Source organism: Astyanax mexicanus, chromosome 14, assembly GCF_023375975.1.
Source record: "Astyanax mexicanus isolate ESR-SI-001 chromosome 14, AstMex3_surface, whole genome shotgun sequence".
In the NCBI taxonomy this organism is placed as follows: Eukaryota; Metazoa; Chordata; class Actinopteri; order Characiformes; family Acestrorhamphidae; genus Astyanax; species Astyanax mexicanus.
Window position 1 is genome coordinate 18,084,726 of NC_064421.1, and position 27,391 is coordinate 18,112,116.

Sequence of the window (27,391 nt, forward strand, 5' to 3'; positions counted from 1 at the left end):
GATGATCCCTTTCCTGTAGAAGATCTTTGCAATGCTTTTTTTTTTCTCTCCAGTGTTGACAACTTAGCCCGGTTTGCTATGAACCAATATTATAGCCTTAATGAGTAGGATCCTATCAGTTTGCTACCTTAAGCCACTCCCATAAAGGCATGTAAATATCCTCCCACACCTTCCTCTAGCCAACGAGTGACAACCTGCTTAATGAATATGAAAGTAGGGCTGGCCAACATTGCTGCCAGCACCAATCCAGCCAGAGGAATCCACTAATCACCTGAAAGCCACAACAACCACCAGTCACCATTACACTGAGACATATGCATAATCTGCTTAAAGCTGATGCTACAGCAGCTTAGAATCCTAACCATCTGAATGCCCTGGGGTCCTTTAATACCACTGTTATTTGTTTAGTGGGAAAAAAAAAAAAAAAAAAAAAAAAAGAATGCACTGTGCATCACAGTATATTCAAACTTCAGTTATATATGTTTAACAGGGATTACAGGGTTAAGTAATTAATAAGGTGCAGCAGTTAATTCTACTTCACAGCCTGTAATAAATGTGACCAGGGGAGGACGCTCGTACCTGGCAGTCTGAGAGCTGCTCATCCATGTCTGAATCCTGAGGGGTGGAGCTGAGCATGCTGCGTGTGCTCAAAAGCCATTGGTCGAGTTCGTCTACCTGACTGAGGTAGAGCTGTAAGGCCTGCTCCTGCTGCTGCTTCTCCAGACGGTCACTCAGACGCTCCTGCATAAAGCAAGACAGCAAAAAACAGATCCGCTTCAATAATAAGAATATTAAAAATATATTACGTTTACTACTTTATTGCAATATTGCAATAAAGGGTACAGAAAGTTATTGGTTATTTAATTGGTCATTTTTTAATTCACAGTGTGATAAGAACGTACCTCCAGAAGCTGTTGCTTTCCTGAGGCTTTCATGTGAATGGTAGCCATGCGCTCAGACAGCACTGTGAGGGTGGACTGCATGGCTAGCTGGTCAGCTGTGTCGGAGTCCAGTGTGTCAGAGGTTAGCTCCTCTGCAAAGCTGGACTGAAGCTCATCTATGTCACTCTGTAGTCGTAAAGTGTCCTCCATAAGACTCTGGAAGGATCAAGATGACAAAATGAATACCTACCTACTCACCTACCTACAAACCTACATACCACATACCACATATTATATGCCCACTCTTTTTAAATACCTTCGATTTTAAGAGAAACCATGAAAGAGCAAAAGTTCCAGTTCTTTGTGTACAGTGAAGAAAAAGTCTGCTACAGTAAATTTCTCACCTGATGCAGAACCATCTGTCTGTCTGGACTCAGATCAGGAAGAGGGGGCGCATTCAGCTTGGATTCAACAGCCTCCATCTTTGTGGAAATGGACTGTAAAGAGCCTTGGTATCGCTGCTGTTTCTCCAGGGCCTCATAAAGTGTTTTCTGCTTTTCGCTGATCTGTGATATGGATGAGGTTCAAGCTAATTTGCAATATTCAGATCGATACTGGGAAGCAACAACACCAGACTAATACAATACAAAAATCAAACTATGTTTGTATATATATATCACATACCACATTTTTTAAGGTTTCCCATGAACGCTGAAGGTCATCTAGGTTAGCCACGGATTCCAGAGTTGGATCGTACAGCTCCTGTATAGGTGCTCTGGTGAGAGTAGCTCGGCCCATTGACAACTAAAGAAAGAAAGTGTTCAAAAGCATTAAATATTTATTACAGGCAATACAGTTCTACTAAGCAAGAACTTATTATAAAATATACAAAAGCAACAGAATCCATCAAGAGACTCTCAATACATGATGCTCTAGGGTTCAGGAGGCATGAAATAAAACTTTATATACATTTAAAGACTATACAAAAACTTCTAAAATTCGCACATGAAGGCATATGTAATTAGCTGATAAATCAGTGCTAGTAGTACAATGCTAATACAATGCTAATAGTACAATGCTAATCTCTGCAGTGTTGGAACCCATTGGAAGTGCAATGTGTCAAACGTGGTGATTCAAAGTGATTCAAACAACACAAAAGTTCATTTCAAGGAATTTAGTTATTTAGTTTAGAAATGTACTAAACTTCTAATGCAAACTGTATTAGATTCCCAGTCATGTAATAATGTATCAAATGTTTGCACTTTATCAAAAGTCCTGAAAATAAATTAATGAAATAAGATAATTAGGTATTACAAAAGATTAAACTAAAACTGCAATATGATATTAAATATTTAGTATAAATGGTGTTACATAAAATGAAAACTTATTTATAACTTTTATTATTTATGTATTACTAATTAGGCAAGGTCTTACACTGTTGGGAACTATAACTACTATTACGTTTACTATTAGATTAAAGGCATATTTATGTTTCTTGGAGTTATTATATGATTGGAAAGCTTTTTTCAATATTCTTCAAAGAAAGAAAATGTTAGCTGTGAAATAAAGCTGTGAAGACTACTAACTGTTAAAGTAAAGTAAGTGTTAAAGAGAAAAGGCAGTGTACATTGAAAAGCAAGTGCGCAAACAAATAGGTGTTTTGTCATTAGATAGAGTACCTTGCTAAGTGAGGCCTCAGTGTTAGTGATAGGAGAAGGGGAGCGACAGAAAAGAGGAGAGGAGATCTCGCTGTTGGTGCCCTCTTCTCCAGACTCCTCAGTGACAGGAGACAGGAGAGTGTGACTGCGACCAGCTGTCAACTGATACCATAGAGGGCAAAGAGGATTGCAGAAAGAAGCAGATAATCACTAATATTTGTGATCATATTTAGATATTTCAGTTGATAGGGGGCATTGGAATGTAAAAATATTTCCCTCTAGTAGTGCATGCAGTAACTGTCTGATTAGTATACATTTCCCACATTTTAAGACAAACAGACCATTACTCACCATGTGTGAGGAAGGCTTGGCACCTCTATCTCCGTCCTGTGTGCCGTCAGTCAGGCCCTCAGCATCACTCACAGTCAGCAGCATGGTGGCATGCTTAGCTTTAACTGTCAACATCTTACACTTAGAGTTCAGAGACGCAATCTGCTCCTGATAGCCTTTGATTTTCTGTGCCAGTTCCTGTTTGGGAGAACAATAGTTACGTCAATGCACAAAGAAATTAGTTCCAAATGAAACAAGATACTGACAAAGCTAAAGCCACTATTTTGAAATTCTCTTCTTTCACTTTACACACTTACCTCATGGTGGCGTATCTGTGTCTGCAGCTCCTGGATGTTGCTGGTATGAACAGGTCGGTCCTGGATAACCCGGTGAGCATCCTCAATAAGGCCTTGCAGATGTTTCACCTCCTGCTCATACTGTTCATACTGCACCACTGCTTCCTGATAGCAAAAAACACACAGAGCAGTTATAGAATATTATGATACACAGTAAATAATGTGCCATGCATAACTGAAAATGAAGTGTTTTCTTTATTATGTTCATATACAGAAAAAAACTGTTCATTACCAGTAAGCTTTACAGTATTTGTAATTTGTATTGTTACTTGCCTTTAATTTTTTAATATAATTTACACATAATGTCTCTGATGTGATGTGAAATCTGAAGAACAGGCAACGTGTTACGAAGTAAATGTGCTGAGAGATTGCATTCAGAGTTAGCCTTGCTGTCTGGATGGCCTTTTATTTCCCCTAACACTCAGCATAATGCTAGTCAGAGTGCACATCTGTTAGATGACATAACAGAACTGACATTTAGCACTTGCTCCATGTGTTTAGCTGTCTAAAAGTGAAAAGATGTAGATGGCTGGGCTACGTTTTAAGATAAGGCTTTTAGAGATGCATGAAAATAAAGGTACGTTCACACCAGCAGCCACTTTTTGCCCAGATCTTATAGCCCAGATCACTTATTGTTTATTGCCAGTCCACTCCCCACTCCAATTAGAAGTCTAATCATAAATACTATCCATGCCTAGTGCATCAATGTCTGTGCATTCAGTCAAAGAAGACAACTGCTTCTGTTTCTGGCGATTACTGATACCTACTTATGATAAAAACACCACTGTGGCTTGCTTTAAACAATTCCTCTTGTATGAACAAATATCTAAGGATGAAATAACGGACACTATTGCACAGTTATGAAAATAAGCCCAGAGCACCCTGTTCTGTTCTCATTGATTATCAACACATTTTTGCTCATAATTTGCATAGAATTGAACTCACACAGCTGTCAGTGTTCATGTCGGTTTATAGAAGTAAAGTCAACAATAACATTATTTCTCTGCAGTGGTCCCTACCTGAAGAATGTTGCACTGTTGGATGGCAGTGTGCTGCAGCTGGCTAGCCTCCTGCTGGAGGCCATGAGCTGTGCGACAGATAGACAAGCTCATCATGACCTCCTCCGGCACCCGAAGAGCACTCTGACACACCTGCACTACCTGCACCTGCTGCTTAAAACTCTCCATCTCCGATAAGAGGCGCTGTAAAACAACACAAAGCTCTGTCATCAAGTTCAACCACATTTTTAGAGAATTATGAATTAGGCCTAAAATCCCAGACCTCACTGAGGAGATATATTACCTGTCTCTGAGTCAGCTGTTCTTTGAGGCTCAGGCGAGCAAGTTCAGGAGAGGTTAGAGTGGCCTGAACCTGATCCAGAGCTACATGCAGAGTTTTTACTTCACTCTCAAACTTCTCCATATCCTGAGGAAGAGAAATTACCCTGAATGTTTACTGATATTCTGGGATCAAAATAAATTTGTGAGTTAAATACTCTGAATTTGGTTAAAATGTTTTCTTTAAAACATTTTTCAGTAGAATTTTAAATGTATTGGAATTAAACATGACTTAATAATATTTAACTGATTTAATTCAATAACAAATGTTGAAGTCACAGCACCTTAGCAGCATCCTGTAGACTCTGTAAACGTGACTTGATGGCCTGCTCCAACTCCTCTGTGTGTCGACTTAGCTCAGCCACCTGCTGGCCCATGGCTTCTACCTGCAGAGACTCAGACAACAGCTCTACCTTTTCCTGCATTGCTTCCAAATCACCATGGAGCTCCTTGGATTCACGCAATACAGCCTGCAGACCAGGGAACATGGATAATAAAACTTAAATTACAACAATGACCTTTAAATAAAAAACAACAAATAAACAATTTAATGACTTTCTATATTAAAGGTAAATGACCAACTTGGCCTACTAGGGGTATCTCTTTATAATAAATGTACATATTCCTCTCTTATCAGTTTTATAAATGAATGTGCCTTATACAAAATGATGTGCAATGTTGCTGACCTGATACATTCTGATCTGCTCCTGCAAGTGAGAGGATGAGTTCCAGATAATGTTGGCCTTTACCAGGCTTCTTGCTCTCTCTGTCCACTTTACTATAAATTCCAGCATCTCATTGTACTCATCTAGATATGTATCAGCCTGGTGAAAAAAGAGAATGCAATTAATCATATATTAAACAGTTATATACTTTTAAATTTTTAACATGTGATACTGAAAAAAATATTATTCACAAAAGTTATTACTTTGGCACTTGTTCTTTACATTGTTTCAGTTTTTCTATTCTAAATCAACTAAAGATTCCAAAATGACATTAAATTCTCCTATGAAATTTCCATATTGGAGATACGTTTTTGATTGACAGCAACATAAATTGTTATACAAAACTAGTTCCAACCTTCTTTAACCAGATGTTCCTATACTCTGCCAGACGGAGGGTGTGGTGATGGATTTCTCCTAATTTAGCAATAGAGTCACCAAGTTGTTTGGCTAGAAAAGGATTGCGCCGACCAAAGTCCTGAACAGCAGCGTCCAGCTCAGCAAGTGTCCTACCACAGCTCTCCAGCTCATCACAGAAACCCTTAGTTAAAAAAAAACACAATAATGACACAACATAACACATGACATTCATCCTCAACAGAATGTGTACACACATTTTCAAAAAATCAAAATCAAACAATATACAATATACAACATACTCGAGTTTCCTCCCTGGCTTGATTAATGTCAGTGGCCTTTTCTTTCAGTGTGGAAGAAATGTTTTTCATTTTCTCAGACACATCATGAATCCTGGAATTAAACTCTTCTTTGATGACTCTGGTCTTCTGAATGTCTCTCTCTTTGGCTTGGACCTTGAGCAATAAAGCAACACAGGTAAAATCACATTGTGGTAAATAGAGTGAGTTTATAACATAAATCCATTTGTCTTAATGAACAACTGCTTGACAATTGTAGGGCATTACATTAAGCTCCTACAAATAATATTGAGACTGATCATCTACCTGATCTTCAATTGAGCCCAGTGCCAGTGCAACCTCAGCCAGCTGCATGGAGATTTCTGATGGCAGGATGGTATACAAGTCCAGATACTTGTTCTGCTGATGCTCTGCAATCTTATCCACATTCTGGCGATGGGTGATCAGTTCTCCATGCATTACCTAAGAACAATAAATTAATTCCTTACAATTTTTATGAAACAAAAACTAAAAATGTGAATGTCTGTGAATCAAAGTGAAAAAATATTATACCTCCATCTCCTGTGTGAGAATGTCCATATCAGCTGTGGGGTTCAACAAGAGCTCTCTTGAATTCTGAATCCAGATTTTTACCATGCTTAGGCCTCGCTCCACATCCTCTCTATCCTTCAGTTCCTGATGAACATGTGCTCTGCCTGTCCTGGACTTCTGCAGCAGACTAAGAGAGACAGATTGAACAAGTTAACATATTTTATCAAACTTCTGCCATCGATAAACTGGCAAAATTCTATAATTTATCAATAGCTCTGTTATAATACAGAACAGTTGTGAAACATCCATATTTTGTGTGAAACTGACCAGTGGACATTCAGGAAATCAATAAGGACTCACTTTATTGTATTGTACTGTGTTCACTGTGTAATGATCCTGATAGGCTACCAACTAAAATGCTTTCTACAGCAAGGCATAACGTCAGGTGCTGGGGCACGATTAAAACCTCAACCCTTGTTTAAAACTGTAGAAACCATACTTTTGTGCTGTAATATTGCAAAGATATTCTTAGATATACTGTGAAACATCGACTTTGTCACACTTTCATTGACACCAGAAGGTTAAATTGAAAGTATAATTTGTAAATAACTATCATCAGCAGATTACAATTACCCAACAGTAATAACCCTACACCATATACATATCCTTACCTCTCAAACTGATCTTGCACAGCTTTAATTTCTTTTAGACTTGGCAGCTGGTCAAGGTCAGCAGTTGGTACTGGCACCTCAACGTCATGCAACAGGCTAAGTGCGTACTGCCGCAGGAGTGTGAGAGAGGACAGTTCCCTCTCCAGATCCTGGGTGACCATCTCATGTTGCTCCAGATGAGACTGCAGTGTGGCCTTTGAGGCTTTTTCTACAGTACATTCAGGAACACGACTCCTGAGCTCTTCTGCCACAGCTCTTATTTTCATCATCTGAAATTATTAATTAAAAAAAATTAACACGGCTATAGCAGAGCAAGCAAATGCCAGACTGGTACTTTATACATTGTTGCAGTTACACAAATCTTTGTAACTCTTAAAATGGCATCTTTACAGAAGAAAGGAAAACCTTCTCAACTTTTAAGTATTGTCAATATAATTTTTTTTATTCCAGGTAATTTTCCCATAGAGAGTTTTTATATAGGTTTTATATGACAGCGATAATATATTATGTGCATGTTCTACACATCTGAATGCACCTTCTCTCTGAAAGTCCTCCACTCGTGAGCTGTGTCCTCTAGCACTCTCTCTTGACCTCGAGCCACACTACGCAGTCTAGTCCAGCGCTGCCATACTGTGGTCATGGAGCGACTTATAGTGGCCTTGCTGGCATCACTGCCAATCAGCTCAAGCTGAGATGCCTGCTCCTCTAGACCAGTCAGTTTCTCCTGGAATCCATTTACCATGGACACTAATGACTGCAGAACAAAAATAAGAAAAATAATTGTCAAAAGCCTGTTAAGTAAATGTGTCAAATACATACTGTGTATGTTAAGACAAAGATAGTACAAATTCTTTCATAAGTTACCTTATGAGTTCTGAGCTTCTCTTCTGCTTCCTGGAAAGTTTCAGCCTTGGCTGTAGAGAACTCAGTCAGTTTTTTCTCTGCCTCGTTCATCAGCTCAATTACTGTCTGTCTGGCATCTTGATAGGATTTCCATTGTGCTACACAGCTGGCAACAGAATAAGATAATTTAATTTTGTATAATTACATACACAAGGTTTTAAATTTTACATTTTTAACATTTAACATTTAAAGTGAGTCCTCCAAAATAATAGGAGCATAGACTCCCCCACACTCTACCTGTTCAGGACATCTTGGTGACACTGAAGCTGGTCTCTAACTTCTACTCCTCTTTGTTGAGCAGACTCCACACTCTGCCTCAGCTGTTCTTTGGCTGTGGGGTTCACCAGGTTCTCTAGTTGAGGTGGAAGTGACTCAAGCTCTTCCAGAACACCCAGGAAGTCCTGCTCAGTGGCCATGATATCCTCCTGTTGCCGTAGGCATTCTTCGTAGTTCTCCACATCCACTCCTAGACTGGCCTGCTGCAAGAAGCCTACAGCATCTTCCAGCCACTCACACGCGGCCTGCATCCGTGAATGGTACTTCTGGCATAAAGCCAGTGCTTGCTCTAGAGTGATCTAAAATAAAAAGAGAAATGAGTACTTTGGTCAATTGGAACAGCTTTATGTTGGAGCAACATAGAACTTACAGTTTGAGGCACTGTTCATACGTATCTTGATATTTTTTATGAAATATTTTTGTTGGGATTTTTATGTACATTTTGGCCTCCACCCACACAAAAAGTACAATTTTTGGTGACTGATTTATGCAAATGCTGACATCACAACACCTACACATTTCTGCCTGAATCTTACCCTATACCATGAACTCTACGTTTTGCTTTTTGGAAAGTGAGTAACCATAATCCTAGACTATACAGCATTTTGAATTGTGATTCTCCAACATTCTGTTGTCACTGGGTTTAATCCCAGTCCAGGAAAACAACTTTAAAACTTTAATACTATTTCTATTCCAAATATTCAATGTTCTATTACATTTAACATCTGTAATTCTGTGACTTTTATAGTACACTCCATAAAACTACCATAAAACAAAAAAAAACTGTGTTTTTCTTTTATCTTGGTGCTGTGTTGATGTCTGTCTTTATGGAGTTAGCATGCTCACATAAGCATTTTCATCTCTGTGAGTATGGATATATCTTCAAAACATATGAAGGGCAATTTCAGTTTTTTAAAATACATGAATATTTATGGACAGAGAATTTTTAACACAATCAAAATAATCTCAAACTTACCTGCTTAGAGCTGAGGGCTCGCTGTACATCAGCCTCCAGCTGTGCCATTTCCTGCAGACTGGAGTCCACATGAGGTGGGACCAGCTCATTAGCACTGGTATACTTCTGTTTCTCCCTGTTACTCAGTGCAGTCACTATCCTTAGTCGAGACTGCACTTCTTCCTGCATGATCTGCTGCTTCCTGATCTCTTCCTGAACCTTTTCCACCTTCACGTCCACAACCACGGCACAACCAAGCTCATCTCGGATCTGCTGCAGCCATGCTAAAGTGCGTTTCACTTCAGTTTCAAAGTCCTTACTCTGAACGAACCTGTTCTCACACTCCACTATCATCTCTCCCACATCTGACTGTAGAGACTGAAGTTCCTCCTGCCAGGATACCACACGCTGCTGAGAAACCTCGTGGGCAGCTGGGTCCATGTGGGTTGCGAGGTTGCCCATCTGCTCCATGAGTCTGGAGAGGTGGGAGTTGGCTCCCTGAAGACTAGCAGCAAGGGCATGATAGTTCTTCAGCCTCTCTTCGGCTGACTGAGTCTCAGCATTGACTTTGACCAGTTGCTCTTTAGTTGCTTTTAACTCTGAGTCAACTTGCATGGCCATGGCTTGGTGGTCTTCAAATGATTCCAAAGTGTCATCAAGATGTTCCACTCTCTGTTCTATAAGTCTTTTCAGACCATTATACAGGCTGACTAGTTGTGTCATTTCCTCAGGTTGCCAGGGTTGCCCTGTGCTGCGAAAGCCCTCTTTTTTCTGGTTCAGCTCACTAACCGCCTGCCCAAGATTGGTCAACTCTTCAAGCAAGACTTTATAATCCTGCTGTAAACTAATGACCTCTTCTGTCTGTAGACCAACGGGTTGAGTCCCAAGGTTGTGGAACTGTTCTTCAAGTTCTTTCAATGCTTTGTGGGTCACATCAATGAATGACGCGTACTCCTGACGTGCAAGGATGGCTTGCTGGATCTTCTCTTGCTTTTCTTTCGCTAATGCCAGGATGTTGTTGTATTGCTGAGGAAGAGCATTAAGTTTTTCATCCAAATAGCAATGGTCAACCTCGCTGAGCGTGGGCAGTATGTCTTGGCCCGCTCTTTGGACGATTAGCAGGAGATTCTCATATTCAGCAGCTTGATTCAGTATTTGCTGGTATTTTATGAGCTGTGCACTTAGCTCTGCGTCTCCATTCATGAGGTTTATCTCTGGAAATGTTACAATATCTGCTTGTTTCAACCACTGGCATGTCTTTTCTAAATCTGCCTTAAAGTATTTTCTAGTCACCAGAACCTTCTCCAGCTCCTGAAGTCTTTGGCTACACTTTTGCAAAGCTATCTCGAAGATATTCTGTAATTCCTGCAGTTTGGTTAGCATCTCAGTCTTCTCTTCCTCAGTGGCATCTTTCATTAGATCCCTTCCTTGAGACCACAGTGAAGTTAGCTCACTCTGGTAAGCCCTCAGGCTGCTTTGGATGTTCCTGCAGGTCCTCACCTGCTTAGACAAATCGTCTGGTAAAAGTGCAATGTAGTCATCAGCCTGGGCTTTCTTCTCATTCTGCTGGACCCAAGTGATAGCCTGACTTACAGCCAGTAGGAACTGGGTCCTCTCTGTGAAAGCCTTACTGAGGTGTTTCCTTCGCTGGGCTACTTTGACACTCAAAGTCTCTACCTCAGCCTGGGTCTCTGAGATGAGCTGCTGCAGATGTTGCCTTTCATTGAGGCCCAGGTGTGCTAAAACCCTGTCTGCATCACTCATGGCCTGGGAAAGCAGCAACTGCTTAGCCTCAAGCTCACTGCAGATGCTGAGGTGATCAAAAAGGAAGCTCTGAGCCAGCTCTGGTGGTGGGCTCATTTTCATAGCCTCAGACAGGGCAGGTCGTTGCTCCTCAGCCCATTCTCTTGCCTCTTTCAGTCGAGCCTCTACTTGGCTCATGTCATCAAGTGTCAGTAGAGAGTCCTGGATCTTTCTCTCGATGAGGCTCTCCAGGTGGGCCCATCGCTGCTCAAAGTGGCTGATCTGTTCCTTCACCAGCTCTTTGTCATCCAGATTTAAGTAATACATGACTTTCTGCTTTTGTTCTTTCAGGTCATCAAGGGTGTTCTTCTTATCTTTGAGGGCAATTGAGAGTTTCCGGAGGGCCTCCAGATGTTCAGATGAGCTCTCAGCATCAGTTCTAAAATGGAACAATTTAACAATTTATTTGTAATGTTACATCACTTACTAATAAGCAAAAAAAAATCAAGTATTAAGAGCCTACCTTGCTAGATTATCCCATTCCTTGGAAACCTGTTCAAACAGGGCTTCGATGGCACTGATGGAGTCATGGTAGTCCTTTGTTCTCAGCAGATCTTCTTCCCTCTGGGTCTGCAGCCTGTTGGCCTGGTGGCACAGCTCTAGCCATGCATGACTCAGTTGGTTAATCTCTGCATGTTCTGGAGAGTCACGGCCTTCTGTAAGCTTACTCACACTCTCCGTCATCTTCGTCAAAGTACTCTGCCTGCTTTGCAGCTGCTGGCCAAACTCCTGTTGAACAAATGCATGTGATTAAAAAACAGCATAGAATCCTTAAAAAAATTCCACAGTGTCACGTGACTACAGACTGCTCACTTTTTACAGCACATACAAGGTGATACATAATAAATGCACCCAGCTACTTTAATTTGCACCCATTTCTGACACTGATGTGCAAATGTATCCACACATAGAGCTTGGCTATTCCCTGAACAGAAGTAATATAGAAGTAAGCATGAACCTATAGGCACAATGTCTAAAGCCAGACATTGGCTGGACTTGTATAAAGACTTTTTCCTAAATTTTTCTAAAGCTTGTCTCAGAGAATGTAATAAAATAATCACATCAAAGCTTTAAAATTGTACTATTACTATAATTACTATAACAATTACTACATAAAAAAGCAGGAATAAAAGAAGAAACAATGAACGAGCAGGTCCCCAAATATGTTTGTACATATAGTATATATTGTTAGGTTTGAACATGTGACATAAGGTGCATGTGACAGGTCTTACTTTGGCCTGGTCCAGCATGTTCTGGGCAATCTTAGGCTCCAGTTCAGCAGGTCTTCGAGAAAGGCTTTGTAATTGCTGTTCCAAATCTTGGAAGAGTGTAGATAGCTCCTGCTTTTGTTCCTTAATCTCCCTCCAGCTTTCTGATAGCTGCTGCGCTCTGGACATCCTTTCTTCAATCTGTGGCATCAAAAGAGAGAGGAATTAGAATAGCAGCAACGATATAAGAGGAAAACTAAAATACTGTAAAACACTATTTGTTTTTAGTAAATGATTAAACACACCATGGTTTTTATCTGCTGAATCTTTGTAGCTGTGGCTCTCACAGACTCATCTGATAAATCACAGACTGAACAAACCAGATCAAGATAGGTGCTGGCTTGCTCCTGTAACGCCCTGAAGTGCTTCATCTGCTCAAAAATGTAATTACAAAATACATAACATTTTAAACACATAAGCAACAGAAGTCTTGAAGACCTATTATTTGTTGCATTATTATTAGAATTAATTTTAAAATAATTGACAGTGTTTAGTATTCACTAACCTGTTTAAGTGCTTCTTGAAGGCTAAAGGGGGTCTGTGAATGTAGTTGCATCTCCTCTTGAACAGAAGAGAGCCAGGTCTCACACTGCTGCAGAGTATCCTGGTGACTAACATGCTTCTGGAGCTCTCTGTCAAGACTCTGATAAACCTGAGGAGGTACAGATTCATTGTTCAGCTTAAGGTTTTTATAATAATAGCTGTAATACATACAATAGAGTGTAAACAGTAGCATAGGTAGAGCTGCTGACCCGTTGAGCTGTGCTGCAGATAGCTGAATAGCTGTCTTTGGTTCCTTGCTGGTGAGTCTGAATCTGCTGGCTGATCTTGGCCTGAACTTGCTCTGAACAGCTACTGACAAGACCCTCACCTTTCGCTTTCAGACTTGTCAAGCGCTCTTCAAAGCCAGCAATTTCCTCCATTATTGCCTGGAAGTAAGAAGAAGCCATTTAAATGAGATGCACTGTTAATACAGTAATGGCAATAAATAACGCAGTTATGTGTCCACCTACACATAAACAACACAATACATACCTTGTGTCTTGCTAGCTGCTGTGTGGCCATCTCTAGACTGCCACTTTGCATAGAGTCAGAGCTGACCAGTCTGCTTGACATCTGTAGGAGCCACTTCTCCACCTCCTGTAGCTCACTGTTATACTGCTCATGCTCTTTCACCCCCTCCAACAGCTTCTGTACTTGAGCCTGCAAACAATACACAACACATTTTCTAATATTGCTTTTATGAATGCAATGCATGAATAGCAACTGTAAGTATAACATGAAGTTGACATGAAATACCACAAGTTCAGATGTCAGCAAAGTCAATTAGTGACATGAAGTAATGTGATTGAGATGCTTGAGATGCACAATAATTTCAGAATTAGAAAGGTTGATATTGGCAGATAATTTATCCAATACACTATATGGACAAACGCGAAGTTTGTATGGTTTAAATTGTCCTATTCTTTTGGCTTTTTCAAATGAATTAGACAATTTGCAACTCTGTGTTCGCAACTGGTGTCAGAGTAGCCAACTGCATTTATTAAAATGAGTGACCACAAGCATTTAGACATAAAGTGCAGACATATAGTGTGTGCAGTAAATTTATTCAGACAGGAGTTTTTGTTTTATTTTTTTTGTTTTTTTTACAGTGTGTATGAGCATTATGCTAAATATCTCAGTTTTATTTATTTCATTGCTCATTATATTAACCTATATAATTTAGCAGTGCTAGTTCACTCACACATTTTACAATTTCTACATACATAAGTATAATAATAATAATAGTAAAATTATAAGTATAAAAAGTTCATTTTATTTGTGTTATGACTGTACAGCTATATTTATGCTATATATATAATGGTGTAGACCCAAAATTCAGTTCATGTTGAGGAGAATACCTTGGCTGTGTTGGATATATCTTGATAGTCCCTTTCCAGCTTAGCCATGTTCTCACTTATAGTCGGGTCACGCACAGTTTCCACCAGTGCTTCTCCTTTCTCAATGACAGACTTTACAGCTGATTCGTGAGACTGCACAGTTTGTTGAATTGTCTGTAGAGAGATTAAAACACAAGAATGAAGCGGATATTCATCAACAAGGAGCATGCACAGTTCCTCATCTTTTTCCTGTGTAAGCCATGTGTTATACAATTTACTCTTTACTTCCACTTGAAGATATGTGATATAGTTTAGTGTGAATTAGGTGTGATATGTCTTCTATACAAAACTAGAATGAAAGGTTACAAAGAAACCATTAATGAAGTATAAATTACATAATGAGATTAAGTATAATTAAGAATAATTTAGATGAGATTAAATGCTGTAATTAGATGTGTATGTAGTATATAGAGTGCAAATCACCTTGTATTTGGCTAATTGGGCCTTCTTCTGATACAGTTCAGCTTTAAGTTCCACTGGGGAGGCCAGTAGGGATTTAGTTTCTGTAAGCCACTGGTTCTGTGTCTTATACTTGTCTAGAAAATCCTTAGAAAGCTGGATGCACTTCTCCTGAGCGCTGATCTCAGCCCGCAGAGCTCCCATTAACTCCTCCAGCTGAGAGAGACGCGTGTTGATCTCTTCTTTCAGCTGCTCAGCCTCTGACTCCTCCAGGAAGGCCATGGCCCGTTCAGTCTTTTCCCTCATGGTCTTTAGGAACGTGTGACCCAGCTCCATATCACCTTGAAGAGCCTGAGTCATTATACCAGAGAGAGTGGATATGAAAATCTACAAATACTTGCAGTTGAAAAGCTGTGTAAAAGTTCTGGCATTGGCTGTACTGCTGTACACCGCAAAAAATATTCTGTTCTTTCAGGCTTTCCCAGAAAACCTTATAGTATTTTAACTGAAAAATCTCCTTAAAATGACAAAAAACACAGTTTTTATGGAAGAATTAAGAAAACTGATGGAATACATGGATGATCTGTTTTTAGCTGGCAATTATATGGAAACGAACTGTAAAATAAAAGATTTCTTACAAAAAGATACTGTTATTATATGGACATACAGTATCATTGTCCAATTAAGTTTATAACTGCAAAAAAAATATATAACTGCAAGAAAATAAATGTAAACAAATGCATTTTTTTTTACATTTTTATTCTGGTGCCCATACTGTTGTTTTTTATTTATGCCATTTATTTTGTTGCATATATTTTTTGCATCTATAAACTATATTTAATAGTGATATATCTTATGATCCTATATATGATATATATTTATTAAATATTTCTATATTTTGAACAAATTTTTTTTCCTTAAAATTGCCAGCTAAAGTTGTTTAAAGAAAAAAAAATAGAGAGTAGAACAGGACATGCTCTTTTTCTGTACCTCTAGTTTTTTCATTTTCTTCTCCATCGCAACCCGATCAACAGCATCAATGCTGATGGCCACACTGCTGAAGTTCTTCTGTGCCGTGCTCAGCCAGTCAGAGAATGTGCTGAAGATGCTGTGAGCTTCTTCAATGCTGGACACTTCCTCTTTCAGTTGTTTGATTGTCTCCTATGGGACAGTCAAAATATTACATAGATTAACTGTGCGTCAGTGTGCACCATATTTATACTATGGATAATTTGTACATGCATGTGGATCGTACCAGCAAGTGCAGGAGCAGGGCATGGTAGCGTGAAGTGAGCTGTGTGGCTCTTGTGCTCACTCGACTACTGATGTGGGTCTCCTCCAGAACTTGCTGAGCCAGATAACTTAAACCCTCTATCTCCTCCTGGTAGACCAGCACCTCCTCATGCCAGCTCTGCAAAGTACAATCAGCTCAGATTTACTCTTAAATCTAAATGCACACAAGTCTTTTAGGATAATATACATTGCAGATGTTGTTTTCTCTTTTGTAAAGTAAAAGTTTAACAGATAAACATTTTCTCCAAGCTGCAATACTTCTCCACAAACCTTTAGCAGCTGTAGCTGGGCCTCTTTGGTAGCTCTATCAGAACGCCTGCAGCTTCGCAGCTGGCCTTTACTCTCCATTCCCTTCAGCCAGTTATCAAGCCGCTGGAACTTCTGCTCGATCTGTCGGAGCTTGGCTAAGGCACTGTTCAGCTGAGATCTGGTCTCGCCCAGCCGGGCCTGGTAAGTGGTCCACTCCTGCTGAACTGATTCGAGTGTGCGGTCCTCCAACTGGGGTGTTCCCCATGGAATAACCTGCTCACGGTTTACCAACAGCGTGTTCAGCAGAGCCTGTCCTTCTGTGCAGTGCACCTGTAGCTCCTATAGATTGTTAAGTACAGGAAACTACATTACAAACACATTCTATTACACTAGCATGCATTATATTTAGAAGTTCTTATACAAAATTAGTCCTGTCATGACAATAACTTTATCAATGTATTGTTTTTTAAAACATGGATGTGACCTTAATATCTGTTGTGTTTCCTTATATGATTATTATATACAAATAAACTCCATATATTTTATTCAGTCATGCAATGGCCATTTCATCAATAACAGTGCCTCCATGCATACAGAGCAGAATATAGAATGAATAGAAAAAATGTTAAAACTATTATTAACTATAATGTATTGTATTTTATAAGGGTTATTATTAAACTATTATATTGCTATTATTTTAACAGTGGCAATAACTGCTACATCAGTTACCACAATTATTTCAGATAAAATATTTTGGCCTCTAACAGTACAACAATGAGCAAAAACAAACACATAAGCAAAGATAAGCTGCATCTTCTGACCTGAAGCTTTTGCAGTGTTTCCTCCAGGGTTTCAACATCTCCCTCCAGCTGAGTGTAACAGCTGAGTTTCTCCTGCTGCTGCTCCAGCCAGTCCTTAAACTCGTGCAAACTGTGCTGGTACTCCTGATGGGCCAGAACCAGCTCCTCTGCTTTCCCCACTGCCAGCTATATTAAGACAAGATCAGACTTGATTTATTACGATCCTACCACACTGATGAAAATAAGGTAACATGGGAATTAAATGTGCATATAAATATACCTGTGCTCTCTCTTTAACAGCATTATACCGCTCCTGCAGGTCTTGAATCTCCAGCTGGGTGACATAATGCTCAGCCATGTTGGAACCTTTTATTGAGATGGTGTCGAGGACTGAGCTGTGACTCAGCACTTCCTCATATAAAAGCTAAAATAAATAGACAACAGTACAATACTTGTGAAAAACAGTCATTGTTTTTTGTACGTAAAAAAGAACGTAAAAAAGAAAGCAAGAAAATAATCTGCTGGTTGAAAATGACTGCTGCAGGCCTGTTGACATGAATATGTACACTAGAGAAGTTTATTTTGATAGTTGGTTGCTTTGGTATTGCTAGATGGCTGCTATGGCTGCTAGATAGTTGTTGTTGTGGCTACTGCATCGCAAGACTGTGGCACCATTATTATGTTGGTAGTTATTTGTTGTTTGCTTTGTTTGACTTGCTTAGTGGATGCTAGGGCGTTGCTTGGTGGTTGCTAAAGTTTCCCAGGTGGCTCCTTTGGTGTCTCAAGTGGTTTCTTTTGCATGATGTTGGCTGGGTGTTAAAAGTGTATTTGTATCACTGTAACATATGAAGCGTACATTAACATTTGCACCACATTCATACCCATTGCTTGATGGACTCTTTACAATGATCACAAAGCTGTATACCAGACTAAACTGCACAATCAGAATAATCTGGCATGGGGAGCTCTGAGTGGTCCAGCAGGCTAAGCGCTACCACTATGATCAGGAGATCACTGGTTCGAATCCTGTTTATTTAGCTTGCCATCAGCTACCGGAGCCCTGTGAGAGCACAATTGGCCTTGCTTTCTCTGGGTGGGTAGATGGCGCTCTCTTCCCACATCACTCCAAAGGGTGATGTCTGTCAGCACAAGGCGTCTGTGAGCTGATGTATTAGAACCGAGTCGCTGCGCTTTTCTCAGAGCGCGCTGTAATACTACTCAGCAATGCTGCATCAGCAGCAGTTGGAAAAGAGGCGGTGGCTGACTTCACATGTATCGGAGGAGGCATGTGCTAGTGTTCACCCTCCTGATTTTGGGGCATCACTAGTGATAGGGGGAGTCCTAATAAGTAGGTTGGGTAATTGGTCAGTGGTCAAATGGGGAAAAAAATAGAAATAAAAAAAAAAATTGAGAGAGAATAATCTGGCACTGGAGCTGTGCCAATTTCTGCAGATTGTGTTAGGTAGCAAAAATAATTCATACAAATATTAAGAAGAATCAGAATAGTACAATTGTCAATTCAGAATGGTTGCATTGAGATATTGCTTTAAAAGCACTGACAGATTCACAGTACCTTGGCTTTGCCCAGGTTGGCAGTTTTATCTCTCATCTCGGAGCACTGTTTGTCCGTGGAGTTAAGACTTTCCTCCACCTGCTCAATCCAGCTCACAAACTGCCGCACGTCCTCCTGATAACTGGTCCACTGTGACAGTGCTCCCTCCAGCTGACTGTAAGATGGAACAACTTTGCATAAAGAAGCTGCACAGAAACACACACTAAAGTGAAAAATGTATACTCTTATGTAGTGAATCATTGCGTAATAGCTCTCTGCAAAGGGACAGACCTGTACCTTTATTTGTTTAACAAGCCAGAACTGATAAAATATTCGAATGACAGTAAACTGACCTCTTGCACTGAATGGATGCAGACAGCAGGGCATCCCATGAGTCCTTCAGATCCTGGATCTGTTGGCGCACCAGAGGAACTCCCTCGGCGGACGTGTTCCTCTGCACAGACTCACCTCGTGTGACCAGCATCTTCAGCTGGATCTCCTTCTCCTGGCGAGCTGTAAGCAGAGCCTAAGACAATACAGTATGTTATAAAAGTCAGCAGAGTTTATAAATAAGCTAGTCCAGAGTGAAAATCATATGACAAGCTCAATACAGCATACCTCAAGTTTGATCATCCTGCTGTCCAGCACATTCTTATCTGCTGTTGGCGTGCAGTACGTCTGCAGCATGTGACTGGTGTCAGCTACCCAGTTCTGCAGCTCCTTCAGACCCTGAGAGAAAAGCTGGTGCTCCGACACAATCCTTTCGATCCGGGAGGCTTTTTCCTGTCAGACAGGTGCAGTATATTACATTCAAAATCATACTCGATACTCAGGCTGTAAGAAATTAATCACAATAAGAATTCTGCACAGAGTAATTATTATAATTATTATATTTAGCTTAGTAGGTAATCATTCACTAAATAATATTTTATATGAAATGTTAAAAGTGTTAAACAAATAGTAGTGCATTCCATTCTTTCTTAGAAAACAAAACTAGGAACTTCATAGAACCTTTGACTTTTTTCACATATTTTAACATGTGAACATTTAATCTGCATTTTAACCTCAATGAAAGAAAGACATTAATAAATAAACCAATAAAACGTAGTTTGTGTAGTTAGAAATTGAAATTAAATTTTCTTGTGATGAAAATGTTGGGGTACCTTTTAAGATCTCAACAATTACAAATCATCAGGACATTACTAAAGCTGTGTTCCATTTGAACTGGGATATGCCAGAAGAAGAAAAAGATTGTTTCTTAAACAATGTGCTTTGGACCTATGAATCGTATGAGTTTAAAACATAGACTGTATATAAAGATGGACGCCGTGTCGCCGTTCCCATTCATTCAATGAAAATGAAGCCAAAATCTTCCGCCATTTTGGCGATTCAGAGACCAGAGTCTGCGCAGTAGAGACCAGAGGAGGGAGAAAGGCTGTGGAGAGACCGCCTACTCATTTGAATAACCCCGCCCCTGAGTGCTTCCTCGCGGTCACAGACTGCAGAGCGGGGCGGAGCGGAGCTGACGGTCTGTTATTGGTCCCGCCCATAACCAGCCCTTTTACAATAACCACACCTTTTTTGAATAGAGCCGAATAAAGTTTTAAAAACCGAATTCTGTGGGGATATAAAAATTTGACAATATAAGCAGAGGTCACACTAGCTGCTGCATTTAAATAATGGAGGTAGAATTACAGTATATTAGAAAAAAACGTGATTGAAAGTGTCTGTTTTGCCATTGAAACCTATGGGGATGGGTGGAGTTACACAGCTTTCTGCAGCCGAACAGCAGGGGGCGCCCGACCTGTGGTGGCTTCACTTTTAAGAGACGATGCTCTGTCCAGCTATATACAGTCTATGGTTTAAAATAATAATAATTGTAAGTGTCCAAACTATTTCTATTATTAAGATTTTTTAAATGATTTAAACAGGCAATTTTTATCGGTTTATCATATTGCCTTTATCTCTCAATATTGTTCAAATGTTCATGTTTGAATACGCTAAAAAAGACAAATGTTTTAATGATAATTATTGTGAGTTGTCTTAGTTTAGCAGTTAGACCTGAGACAAATCCAGACTTACAATGGCCTACTCAGGCAGAGGAAGAAATGCCTTAATATCACACTGCTCTTGAGGAAAATATAATCAACAGAATAAACACTGCAGCTGTATTATAAATGTCTATGAGAGAGTTAGAGACCTGTGTAGGACACAATACAACAATCTAGCCTTGCAGGCAGCAGTAGGATCAGACTGGAAGCAGGCAGGCTGACTTTACCTTGGTCAGGTTGCTTAAAGCTAGGTAGTGGGCGGAGAGCTGCGAGACGCGGTGCACAAAGCCCTTTCCGGCCGTGTGTCCGTCCCACAGCTGCTGGGCCTTTTCTCTCAGTCTGCTCAGCTGAACCTCCTGAGAGGCCAACTCTTCAAGCACTGACTGTAAACGCACAGGCACATTAGCACAAGCATGCAGCTTAGGGCACAACACAAGGGCTCCTCACCTCCATTAGTAAGACTGAAGGGTTAACATGGCTACATGAAAGCAGGCTAAAGATGAGGTTAGAATTACAGACACATTGCAGCAGGATGATGTGCAGGATGATGTGCAGCTTGAAGCAGCGAAGATTAGAGCATTATGCAAAAGCAGGTAATGTCTATGTTCTATGGGCAGGTATCATATTTGTGAAATGTCGGTAAAATAATTAACAGATTATTATTATTATTATATTTATGGTTTATTTACAGATTAGGCCTGTCACAATAATTATGTTATAAAGTGAGTATTATTTATAAATACATTTAATTGCTGTTTCAAAAGTGTAATGGCATTATTATGCTTTTATATTATATATATATATTTTAGCATTGGAATAAAAAGGTCTTAAAATTACAATCAAACAGTTTATCACACTTATTACTGTATCAAAAACAAAAAGAGTTATTATGACAGGTCTATATATGGATGTTCAGTGATACAGGAACTACAGCATGTGCATGGAATGTTGAACAAAATAAATGGATTTGGAGGAGGGATGAATGAATAGATGAGTGTCCAAAATAATAATAATAAAAAAATAGATGTAAGCATAATGTGCTTAGCTGGTGAATGTGACAAAATTTAAAAATAAAATATTTCTTACAAAAACGAAACAAAAATAAAGCAGATACAGCAGGGACTATGATCAGCAGTGAAAGATGTGTGCCTATGTCTGCGTTTGTGAACACTCATAAGCCTCATAAGGCCATACCTGGACCCTCTGGAGTTCATGTTTCTTAGCTGAGAGGTCATGCAGCCGACTGCTGCTCTGCTGCACAGCTGCCTCAGTCTCATTTAACCATTCCTGCAGTGGCTCCACACTCGTCTCGAAGTCTCTCATCTGAGCCTGCAGGTTCTGCCAAAATACAGTAATATTTATTTACATTTATATCACTAATTAAAGAAAAGATGGTGAAAAATATACTATATACGGTACACATTCATCTAGTCAATACATTACTAAAATTTGGTACAAGATTATCAAATGTAGTCATACTTGTAAAGCAGTCTCTCTCTGATGCAGGTTTGTCATCAGTGACTTCCAGTCCTCTCTGGCACTGCTCACTTTATTCCGGACTGCCTCTATGCGATCTTTAGCAGCAATGTTGATCAACAGGTCTCCACTCGCTGCTACTGCATTCAGTTTTGCATGTGCGTGCTCTCTGTCACTCAGGAACTCCTTTATATCAACACAACACAGTTAACTTCTTACAATCTGTAATACTGGCAAAACTGCACAGTAGTTGTATGATAAATTTGGTAAATTCAACATTGTAATAAAAAAATAAAGTTATATGCAGTTCATTTAACAAAAAGTCATGTTCAACACTCTTAGCACTCCCAACAATTTGGAGTTATGACTACATGACATGTCCCAATTCGATTCATTGGATGAGGATCAGGGGCAATTCAGTTATATTTTAATAAACTGAGAAGTAAAGTAGTAGTTTTAAAGTGAATAGGATCTGAATGAGAGGAGGTCAGTCATGCCGTATTATAAGATATTAATCACAATATATACTTGTATGTACAGTATGCATAATGATACATATCCACAACAGATTTATGAAATGACCTGCTAAAATAAACTACCTCAATTTAAATTTATTTTAGCTAAACGAATCAATAATGTTGTAAATCTTAATTAACATTTAATTTATGATGCTATTTCAAGATAACCTAAATATATAATTTAAATTCCTTGCTCTCTCTAATGGTGTGAAACTTAATGGTTACACTTCTTCATATGCTTTTATATGAGATTTTATATGTGAATTAAAAGTATACATTTCAATGTATTTAACTTTCTAAAGCTGCATAGTTTATTTACCAAACTGTAAATACAATCTACAGTGACAGCCCATTGATATTACAGTTCTATTTAAGAAGAGTTAAATTCTGCAGATAAATAAAGTACCTGGATCTTCTGCAGACTAGATGAAGCCTCAGCAAGATTTTGTGGGGCATCAAAACACTTGGCTGTGTTAATTTTAGCGCTGACCAGCCACTGCTGAAAGTCTCGAAAAGCTGCCCGAAACTTCTGCTCCAGCAGCTTCTCTTTTCCCTGGCATTCCCGAGAGGCCTGCAGGCTCAGACTGCAGCGGAAAAGTGTGTCACCATTACATCACAACACTTGTTTGACAGAAAGTTTCATATAAGTTGATCTGAACTCAAAACTAAACCTTTGTAAACCTTCCTGTTACTCACCTGTTGTACTCTTTGATCAGGGCAGACACTCTCTCAGACTGTGTTCCCAGGTCTCTGGAGAAACGGCACAGGTCATTCAGCTGCGACTTCAAACTGTCTGACATGGGCTCCACATTAAGCAGTGCTTCCAGGGTGTCCTAATTCAGGTTAAAGTGAATAATGTTGTTAGATGTGAAACTGGAGGTGTTGCGGTACCTGATTTTGTGATTTTGGTGCCTGTTCAGAACACATTACCTTGGCAATCTGCCAGCCCTGTACAGCCTCCTCGCTGGTCTTCATGGCCTCCACCTGCTGTAGCGTGACACGCCAATCATTCAGTCGACTGCTGAAGTCTAGCAGGTCCTGCTCCAGCTGTGCTGCTAAACTGCTAAACTCTTGTTCTGAGCTGGCCATCTGAGCTAATGTGGCCTCCAGACCCGAGCGCACGTGCTTAGCCCCGCGCTCCCACTGTTCCCACGCAGAGAGCAGAGCAGATTCCTCTCTCTCCAAAGCCTCACAGCCCACAGTTGAGGTGTGGTCCCGCGTTGAAGCCCCACATTGCTGCACCCGCGTCAGTCGTTCCTTGCCCTGTTTCCTGGAGTCCAGCAGCTCCTGCCATCAAACACACAGTGAAAAGCTATGTTTTTAATAATTGAATGATATGCTAAAAAATATAGAACAACAGAAGACAGGAAACACAAATGATCACAGTGGCCTTTGAAGGGGCATATGAAGAACTTTAATAGCCCTGCTGAAAATACATTTACAATACTACTTTTATGTTTTCTAATTCTTCAAATATGTTACAAATATCATATCATTCAGATATGATTTTTTAATTGTAAGATTAATATAAATAATTAAGTTAATGTGGACCTTTTCCATTTATGCATTTTTGTATCACTTTTTCACAAAATTAATTATATATCTATGATAGCCATATAACACAGGCTGTCCATACAGTATTAGCAATGATTCTATGATATACAATTTGTAACAATGGCAACTAAGCCTAAATGGAAGGTGTACAATGCACTAATTTTAAGAGAATACTTCTGTATGGATACCCTTACCCGCACTTTGGAAAGCTTCTTCTGAACAGAGACAGCATCCCCAGACATGTCAGACCAGCGCTGCAGCTCCTCTTTAGCAGAGGTCAGCCAGTCATTTAGCTCCCGCACAGCCTCCACATACTGCTCATGCTCTTTCACTATCTCCTCCATCTGTTGCACCTTACTCTACAAAACATCACACAAGATATTACCCCATTAAACTGCTTCTCTCCTTGTCTAGGCAGGTTTCAATGGACACTAAGCACAACATACCATGCAGAATAATGAAATGGCTCAAAGTTAAATCACACCAAGTATATGATATAAGTATAGACATTTAAACTGAAAGTCACACTCTATAACTATAAACAATATGAATTAATGCAATTTTAAGAGAAATACATAACCATGCTGAGATTGCAGCATTCAAAAAAGACAATATATTTACTTTGATGACTGTAGTAATGTCAGAAAATTGGGAGTTAAGTTCTGCTCTAGGCTCTTCTGCAAAGGTCTGGTCTCCAGTCTTGTCGTGAAGCTCAGCAGCTTTCTCATTCAGGCGACTGAGTGATGCCGAGTGGCCATCGACGTCAGCCTGTATGGCCCGCAGGCGATCCAGCAAAGAGGCTTTCTCCTTAAGGCCAGGCTGCTGAGGAAGAGCCACTCCAACCTCCTGCTCCACTGTCTCCATCCACTGCTGAAGCTGAGCTTTCCCTTCCTGATAGCTGCTCCACTGAGCCACAGTCCACTCCAGACGACTGAAGCAGAGCAAAAGCAAGAACAAACGAAATTAATCATGACATCTTTTTTTTTTAGTTATAATCAACAACTATAATTAAATGTCTCTCCACCTGTGAGAGCTCATAGCAGTCATGAGCATGTTGGCCCAGGAATCTTTCAGACTCTGGAGCTGAGAGCGGATAGCCTTCTGTTTGTCCTTGCTGCAGTTCTTCACAACTTGCTCCCCTTTACCAACTGTCATATTCAGCTTGACCTCTCCTTCTCCTTTCATTAACAGAATGTCCTGCAACAACAGAACAACATTCTTTAACATTACAATACCTACTAACTAAATTACTTATCAACAATTACATAAACCACTACGGGTGGCTAAAATGGCCTTATAATTATATCACTAAAATTAATGTTTTGTTGGAATAATGATATTCTTGGCAATATGATAAAACACTGTAAAATACTGTATGAATGTAAAAACATGCTATTAAAAATATAACATATACAGCTCTGGAAAAAAAATAAGAGACCACTTAAAAATAATGAGTTTCTTTGATTTTACCAAATTGAAACCCTCTGTAAATATAATCAAGAGGAAGATGGATGATCACAACCCATCAAACCAAGCTGAACTGCTTAAATTCCTGCACCAGAAGTGTCATAAAGTTATCCAAAAGCAGTGTGTAAGACTGCAGAAGGAGAACATGCCAAGATGCATGAAAACTGTGATTAAAATATTTATTTCCAAATATTGATTTCTGAACTCTTAAAACTTTATGAATATGAACTTGGTTTCTTTGCATTGTTTGAGGTCTAAAAGCTCTGCATCTTTTTGTTATTTCAGCCATTTCTCATTTTCTGCACATAAATGCTCTAAATGACAATATGTTTCTTTGGAATTTGAGAGAAATGTGGCTGTAGTTTATAAAATAAAACAACAATGTTTATTTTACTCAAACATATACCTATAAAATCTGAAAAAGTGTTTTAGAAACTGAAGTGGTCTCTTATTTTTTTCCAGAGCTATATAAAATATTAGCATTTATTTTGTATATACTATAAAATATAAATGCTTATATTTGATAAAGTAATAATATAACAGTTTCAAACATTAAATATAAACAAAAAAATTGTAAACCCACCCTTGAAACTTTACCGTAAATAGCAAAACAAATACAAAACAGACTGCCTTCAAGACTTTTTGTACCAAATTAGACCTATATTATTGCAAATTTCCAAACCCATATAAACTACATTACTCTGTTTTGAGAGTGTTAGTTTAGTATTAGGGTGGTATTAGTGACTTTACCAACCTGCACCATCCCCAGTCTCTTCTCCAGTGTTTCCTTGTTGCCGGTGGTGCTGTTAAGCGCCGTAAGCCGTTCTTGGATGTTGCTGAGCCAGGCCCAGGTGTTGTGCAGGGTCTCCTCAAAGGCCTGCTGCTCCTGCAAGCTTAGCTGGCAGCTGCGCAGTCGCTCCCTCACAGCCTTCAGCAGACTCTGCTGCTGCATTTGCAGCTGGGTAGAAACTCGCAGTTCTGACCCACTGCCGTGACCTCCCTCACTCAGAGCCTGAGCCTCCTGGCACAGGTTTTCAAAGGAGTCCCTGTAGGAAAAGTGGAATACAAAATCAATATCACCAACAGAGTAGATAGAGTAGATGACTTACTCGGGTGCTATACACTATAATGCCAAAGTATTTGCTTAACTGCCTTTGCAAGCATATGAAATTGAGTGCAATCCATAGAGTTTTATTTTGATGTTGGCCTTCCCTTTGCAGCTATAACAGCTTTAACTCCTTTGGGAAGGCTTTTCACAGAGTTTAGGAGTGTGTTTATAGGATTTTTTTTTTTTACATTCCTCGAAAAAGCAAATTGTAGACACTGTTGTTGGTCAGACACTGATGTTAGACTAGAATGCCTAGGTTGCAGTCTCTGCTTTAATTCATCCTAAAGGTGTTCTATGCTGAAACTTTTGGTATGCTGAAGCATTAAGAGTGAACTTCAATGTAATTAAGTCTTGAATAACAACCCCACACCATATTCCCCCCTCCACCAAACTTGGCACCTGACACAATGCAGTCAGAAAAGTACATTACTCCTGGGATTCTGCAATTGAAGCTCCTAAAAGCAAGCCATTCTTTCATAAATGTTTATAGAAGCAGTCTGCATGCCTACATGCTTGGTTTTACACACCTGTGGCAATGAAAATGATTAGAACAAACTAAACGCAAATCCAATTATTTAGATAGGGGATGAAATACTTTTGCCAATATGGTGTATCTTTCTCCATGTTTTCATTTTAC

The 27,391-nt window shown here is 39.5% G+C and overlaps 1 protein-coding gene across 13 annotated transcripts in view; it reads right to left on the reverse strand.

Moving 5' to 3' along the window:
- Nucleotides 1–27,391, reverse strand: part of syne1b (spectrin repeat containing, nuclear envelope 1b) — a 108,820-nt gene that overhangs the window by 28,678 nt on the left and 52,751 nt on the right. For 11 of the 13 annotated variants that reach the window (XM_049464152.1, XM_049464151.1, XM_049464162.1 and 8 more), the window contains 46 exons: nt 26,401–26,692; nt 25,204–25,376; nt 24,801–25,110; nt 24,374–24,538; nt 23,556–23,912; nt 23,322–23,458; nt 23,032–23,209; nt 22,111–22,293; nt 21,826–21,969; nt 20,859–21,014; nt 19,199–19,363; nt 18,934–19,106; nt 18,602–18,755; nt 17,309–17,452; nt 17,050–17,214; nt 16,250–16,567; nt 15,942–16,097; nt 15,677–15,847; nt 14,711–15,037; nt 14,249–14,401; nt 13,383–13,550; nt 13,100–13,276; nt 12,853–12,999; nt 12,593–12,718; nt 12,312–12,488; nt 11,543–11,808; nt 9,298–11,458; nt 8,283–8,620; nt 8,007–8,151; nt 7,678–7,896; nt 7,143–7,411; nt 6,493–6,658; nt 6,247–6,402; nt 5,944–6,096; nt 5,643–5,825; nt 5,249–5,386; nt 4,847–5,032; nt 4,528–4,650; nt 4,245–4,427; nt 3,187–3,330; nt 2,891–3,067; nt 2,561–2,701; nt 1,566–1,685; nt 1,286–1,447; nt 903–1,097; nt 580–741 (listed from right to left, as the gene is read on the reverse strand). In XM_049464152.1, coding sequence (XP_049320109.1) covers nt 580–741; nt 903–1,097; nt 1,286–1,447; nt 1,566–1,685; nt 2,561–2,701; nt 2,891–3,067; nt 3,187–3,330; nt 4,245–4,427; nt 4,528–4,650; nt 4,847–5,032; nt 5,249–5,386; nt 5,643–5,825; nt 5,944–6,096; nt 6,247–6,402; nt 6,493–6,658; nt 7,143–7,411; nt 7,678–7,896; nt 8,007–8,151; nt 8,283–8,620; nt 9,298–11,458; nt 11,543–11,808; nt 12,312–12,488; nt 12,593–12,718; nt 12,853–12,999; nt 13,100–13,276; nt 13,383–13,550; nt 14,249–14,401; nt 14,711–15,037; nt 15,677–15,847; nt 15,942–16,097; nt 16,250–16,567; nt 17,050–17,214; nt 17,309–17,452; nt 18,602–18,755; nt 18,934–19,106; nt 19,199–19,363; nt 20,859–21,014; nt 21,826–21,969; nt 22,111–22,293; nt 23,032–23,209; nt 23,322–23,458; nt 23,556–23,912; nt 24,374–24,538; nt 24,801–25,110; nt 25,204–25,376; nt 26,401–26,692 — 10,603 coding nt within the window. The remainder of the gene's footprint in view (nt 1–579; nt 742–902; nt 1,098–1,285; nt 1,448–1,565; nt 1,686–2,560; nt 2,702–2,890; nt 3,068–3,186; nt 3,331–4,244; nt 4,428–4,527; nt 4,651–4,846; nt 5,033–5,248; nt 5,387–5,642; nt 5,826–5,943; nt 6,097–6,246; nt 6,403–6,492; nt 6,659–7,142; nt 7,412–7,677; nt 7,897–8,006; nt 8,152–8,282; nt 8,621–9,297; nt 11,459–11,542; nt 11,809–12,311; nt 12,489–12,592; nt 12,719–12,852; nt 13,000–13,099; nt 13,277–13,382; nt 13,551–14,248; nt 14,402–14,710; nt 15,038–15,676; nt 15,848–15,941; nt 16,098–16,249; nt 16,568–17,049; nt 17,215–17,308; nt 17,453–18,601; nt 18,756–18,933; nt 19,107–19,198; nt 19,364–20,858; nt 21,015–21,825; nt 21,970–22,110; nt 22,294–23,031; nt 23,210–23,321; nt 23,459–23,555; nt 23,913–24,373; nt 24,539–24,800; nt 25,111–25,203; nt 25,377–26,400; nt 26,693–27,391) is intronic. The other 2 variants (XM_049464159.1, XM_049464158.1) reach the window with 2 other exon arrangements.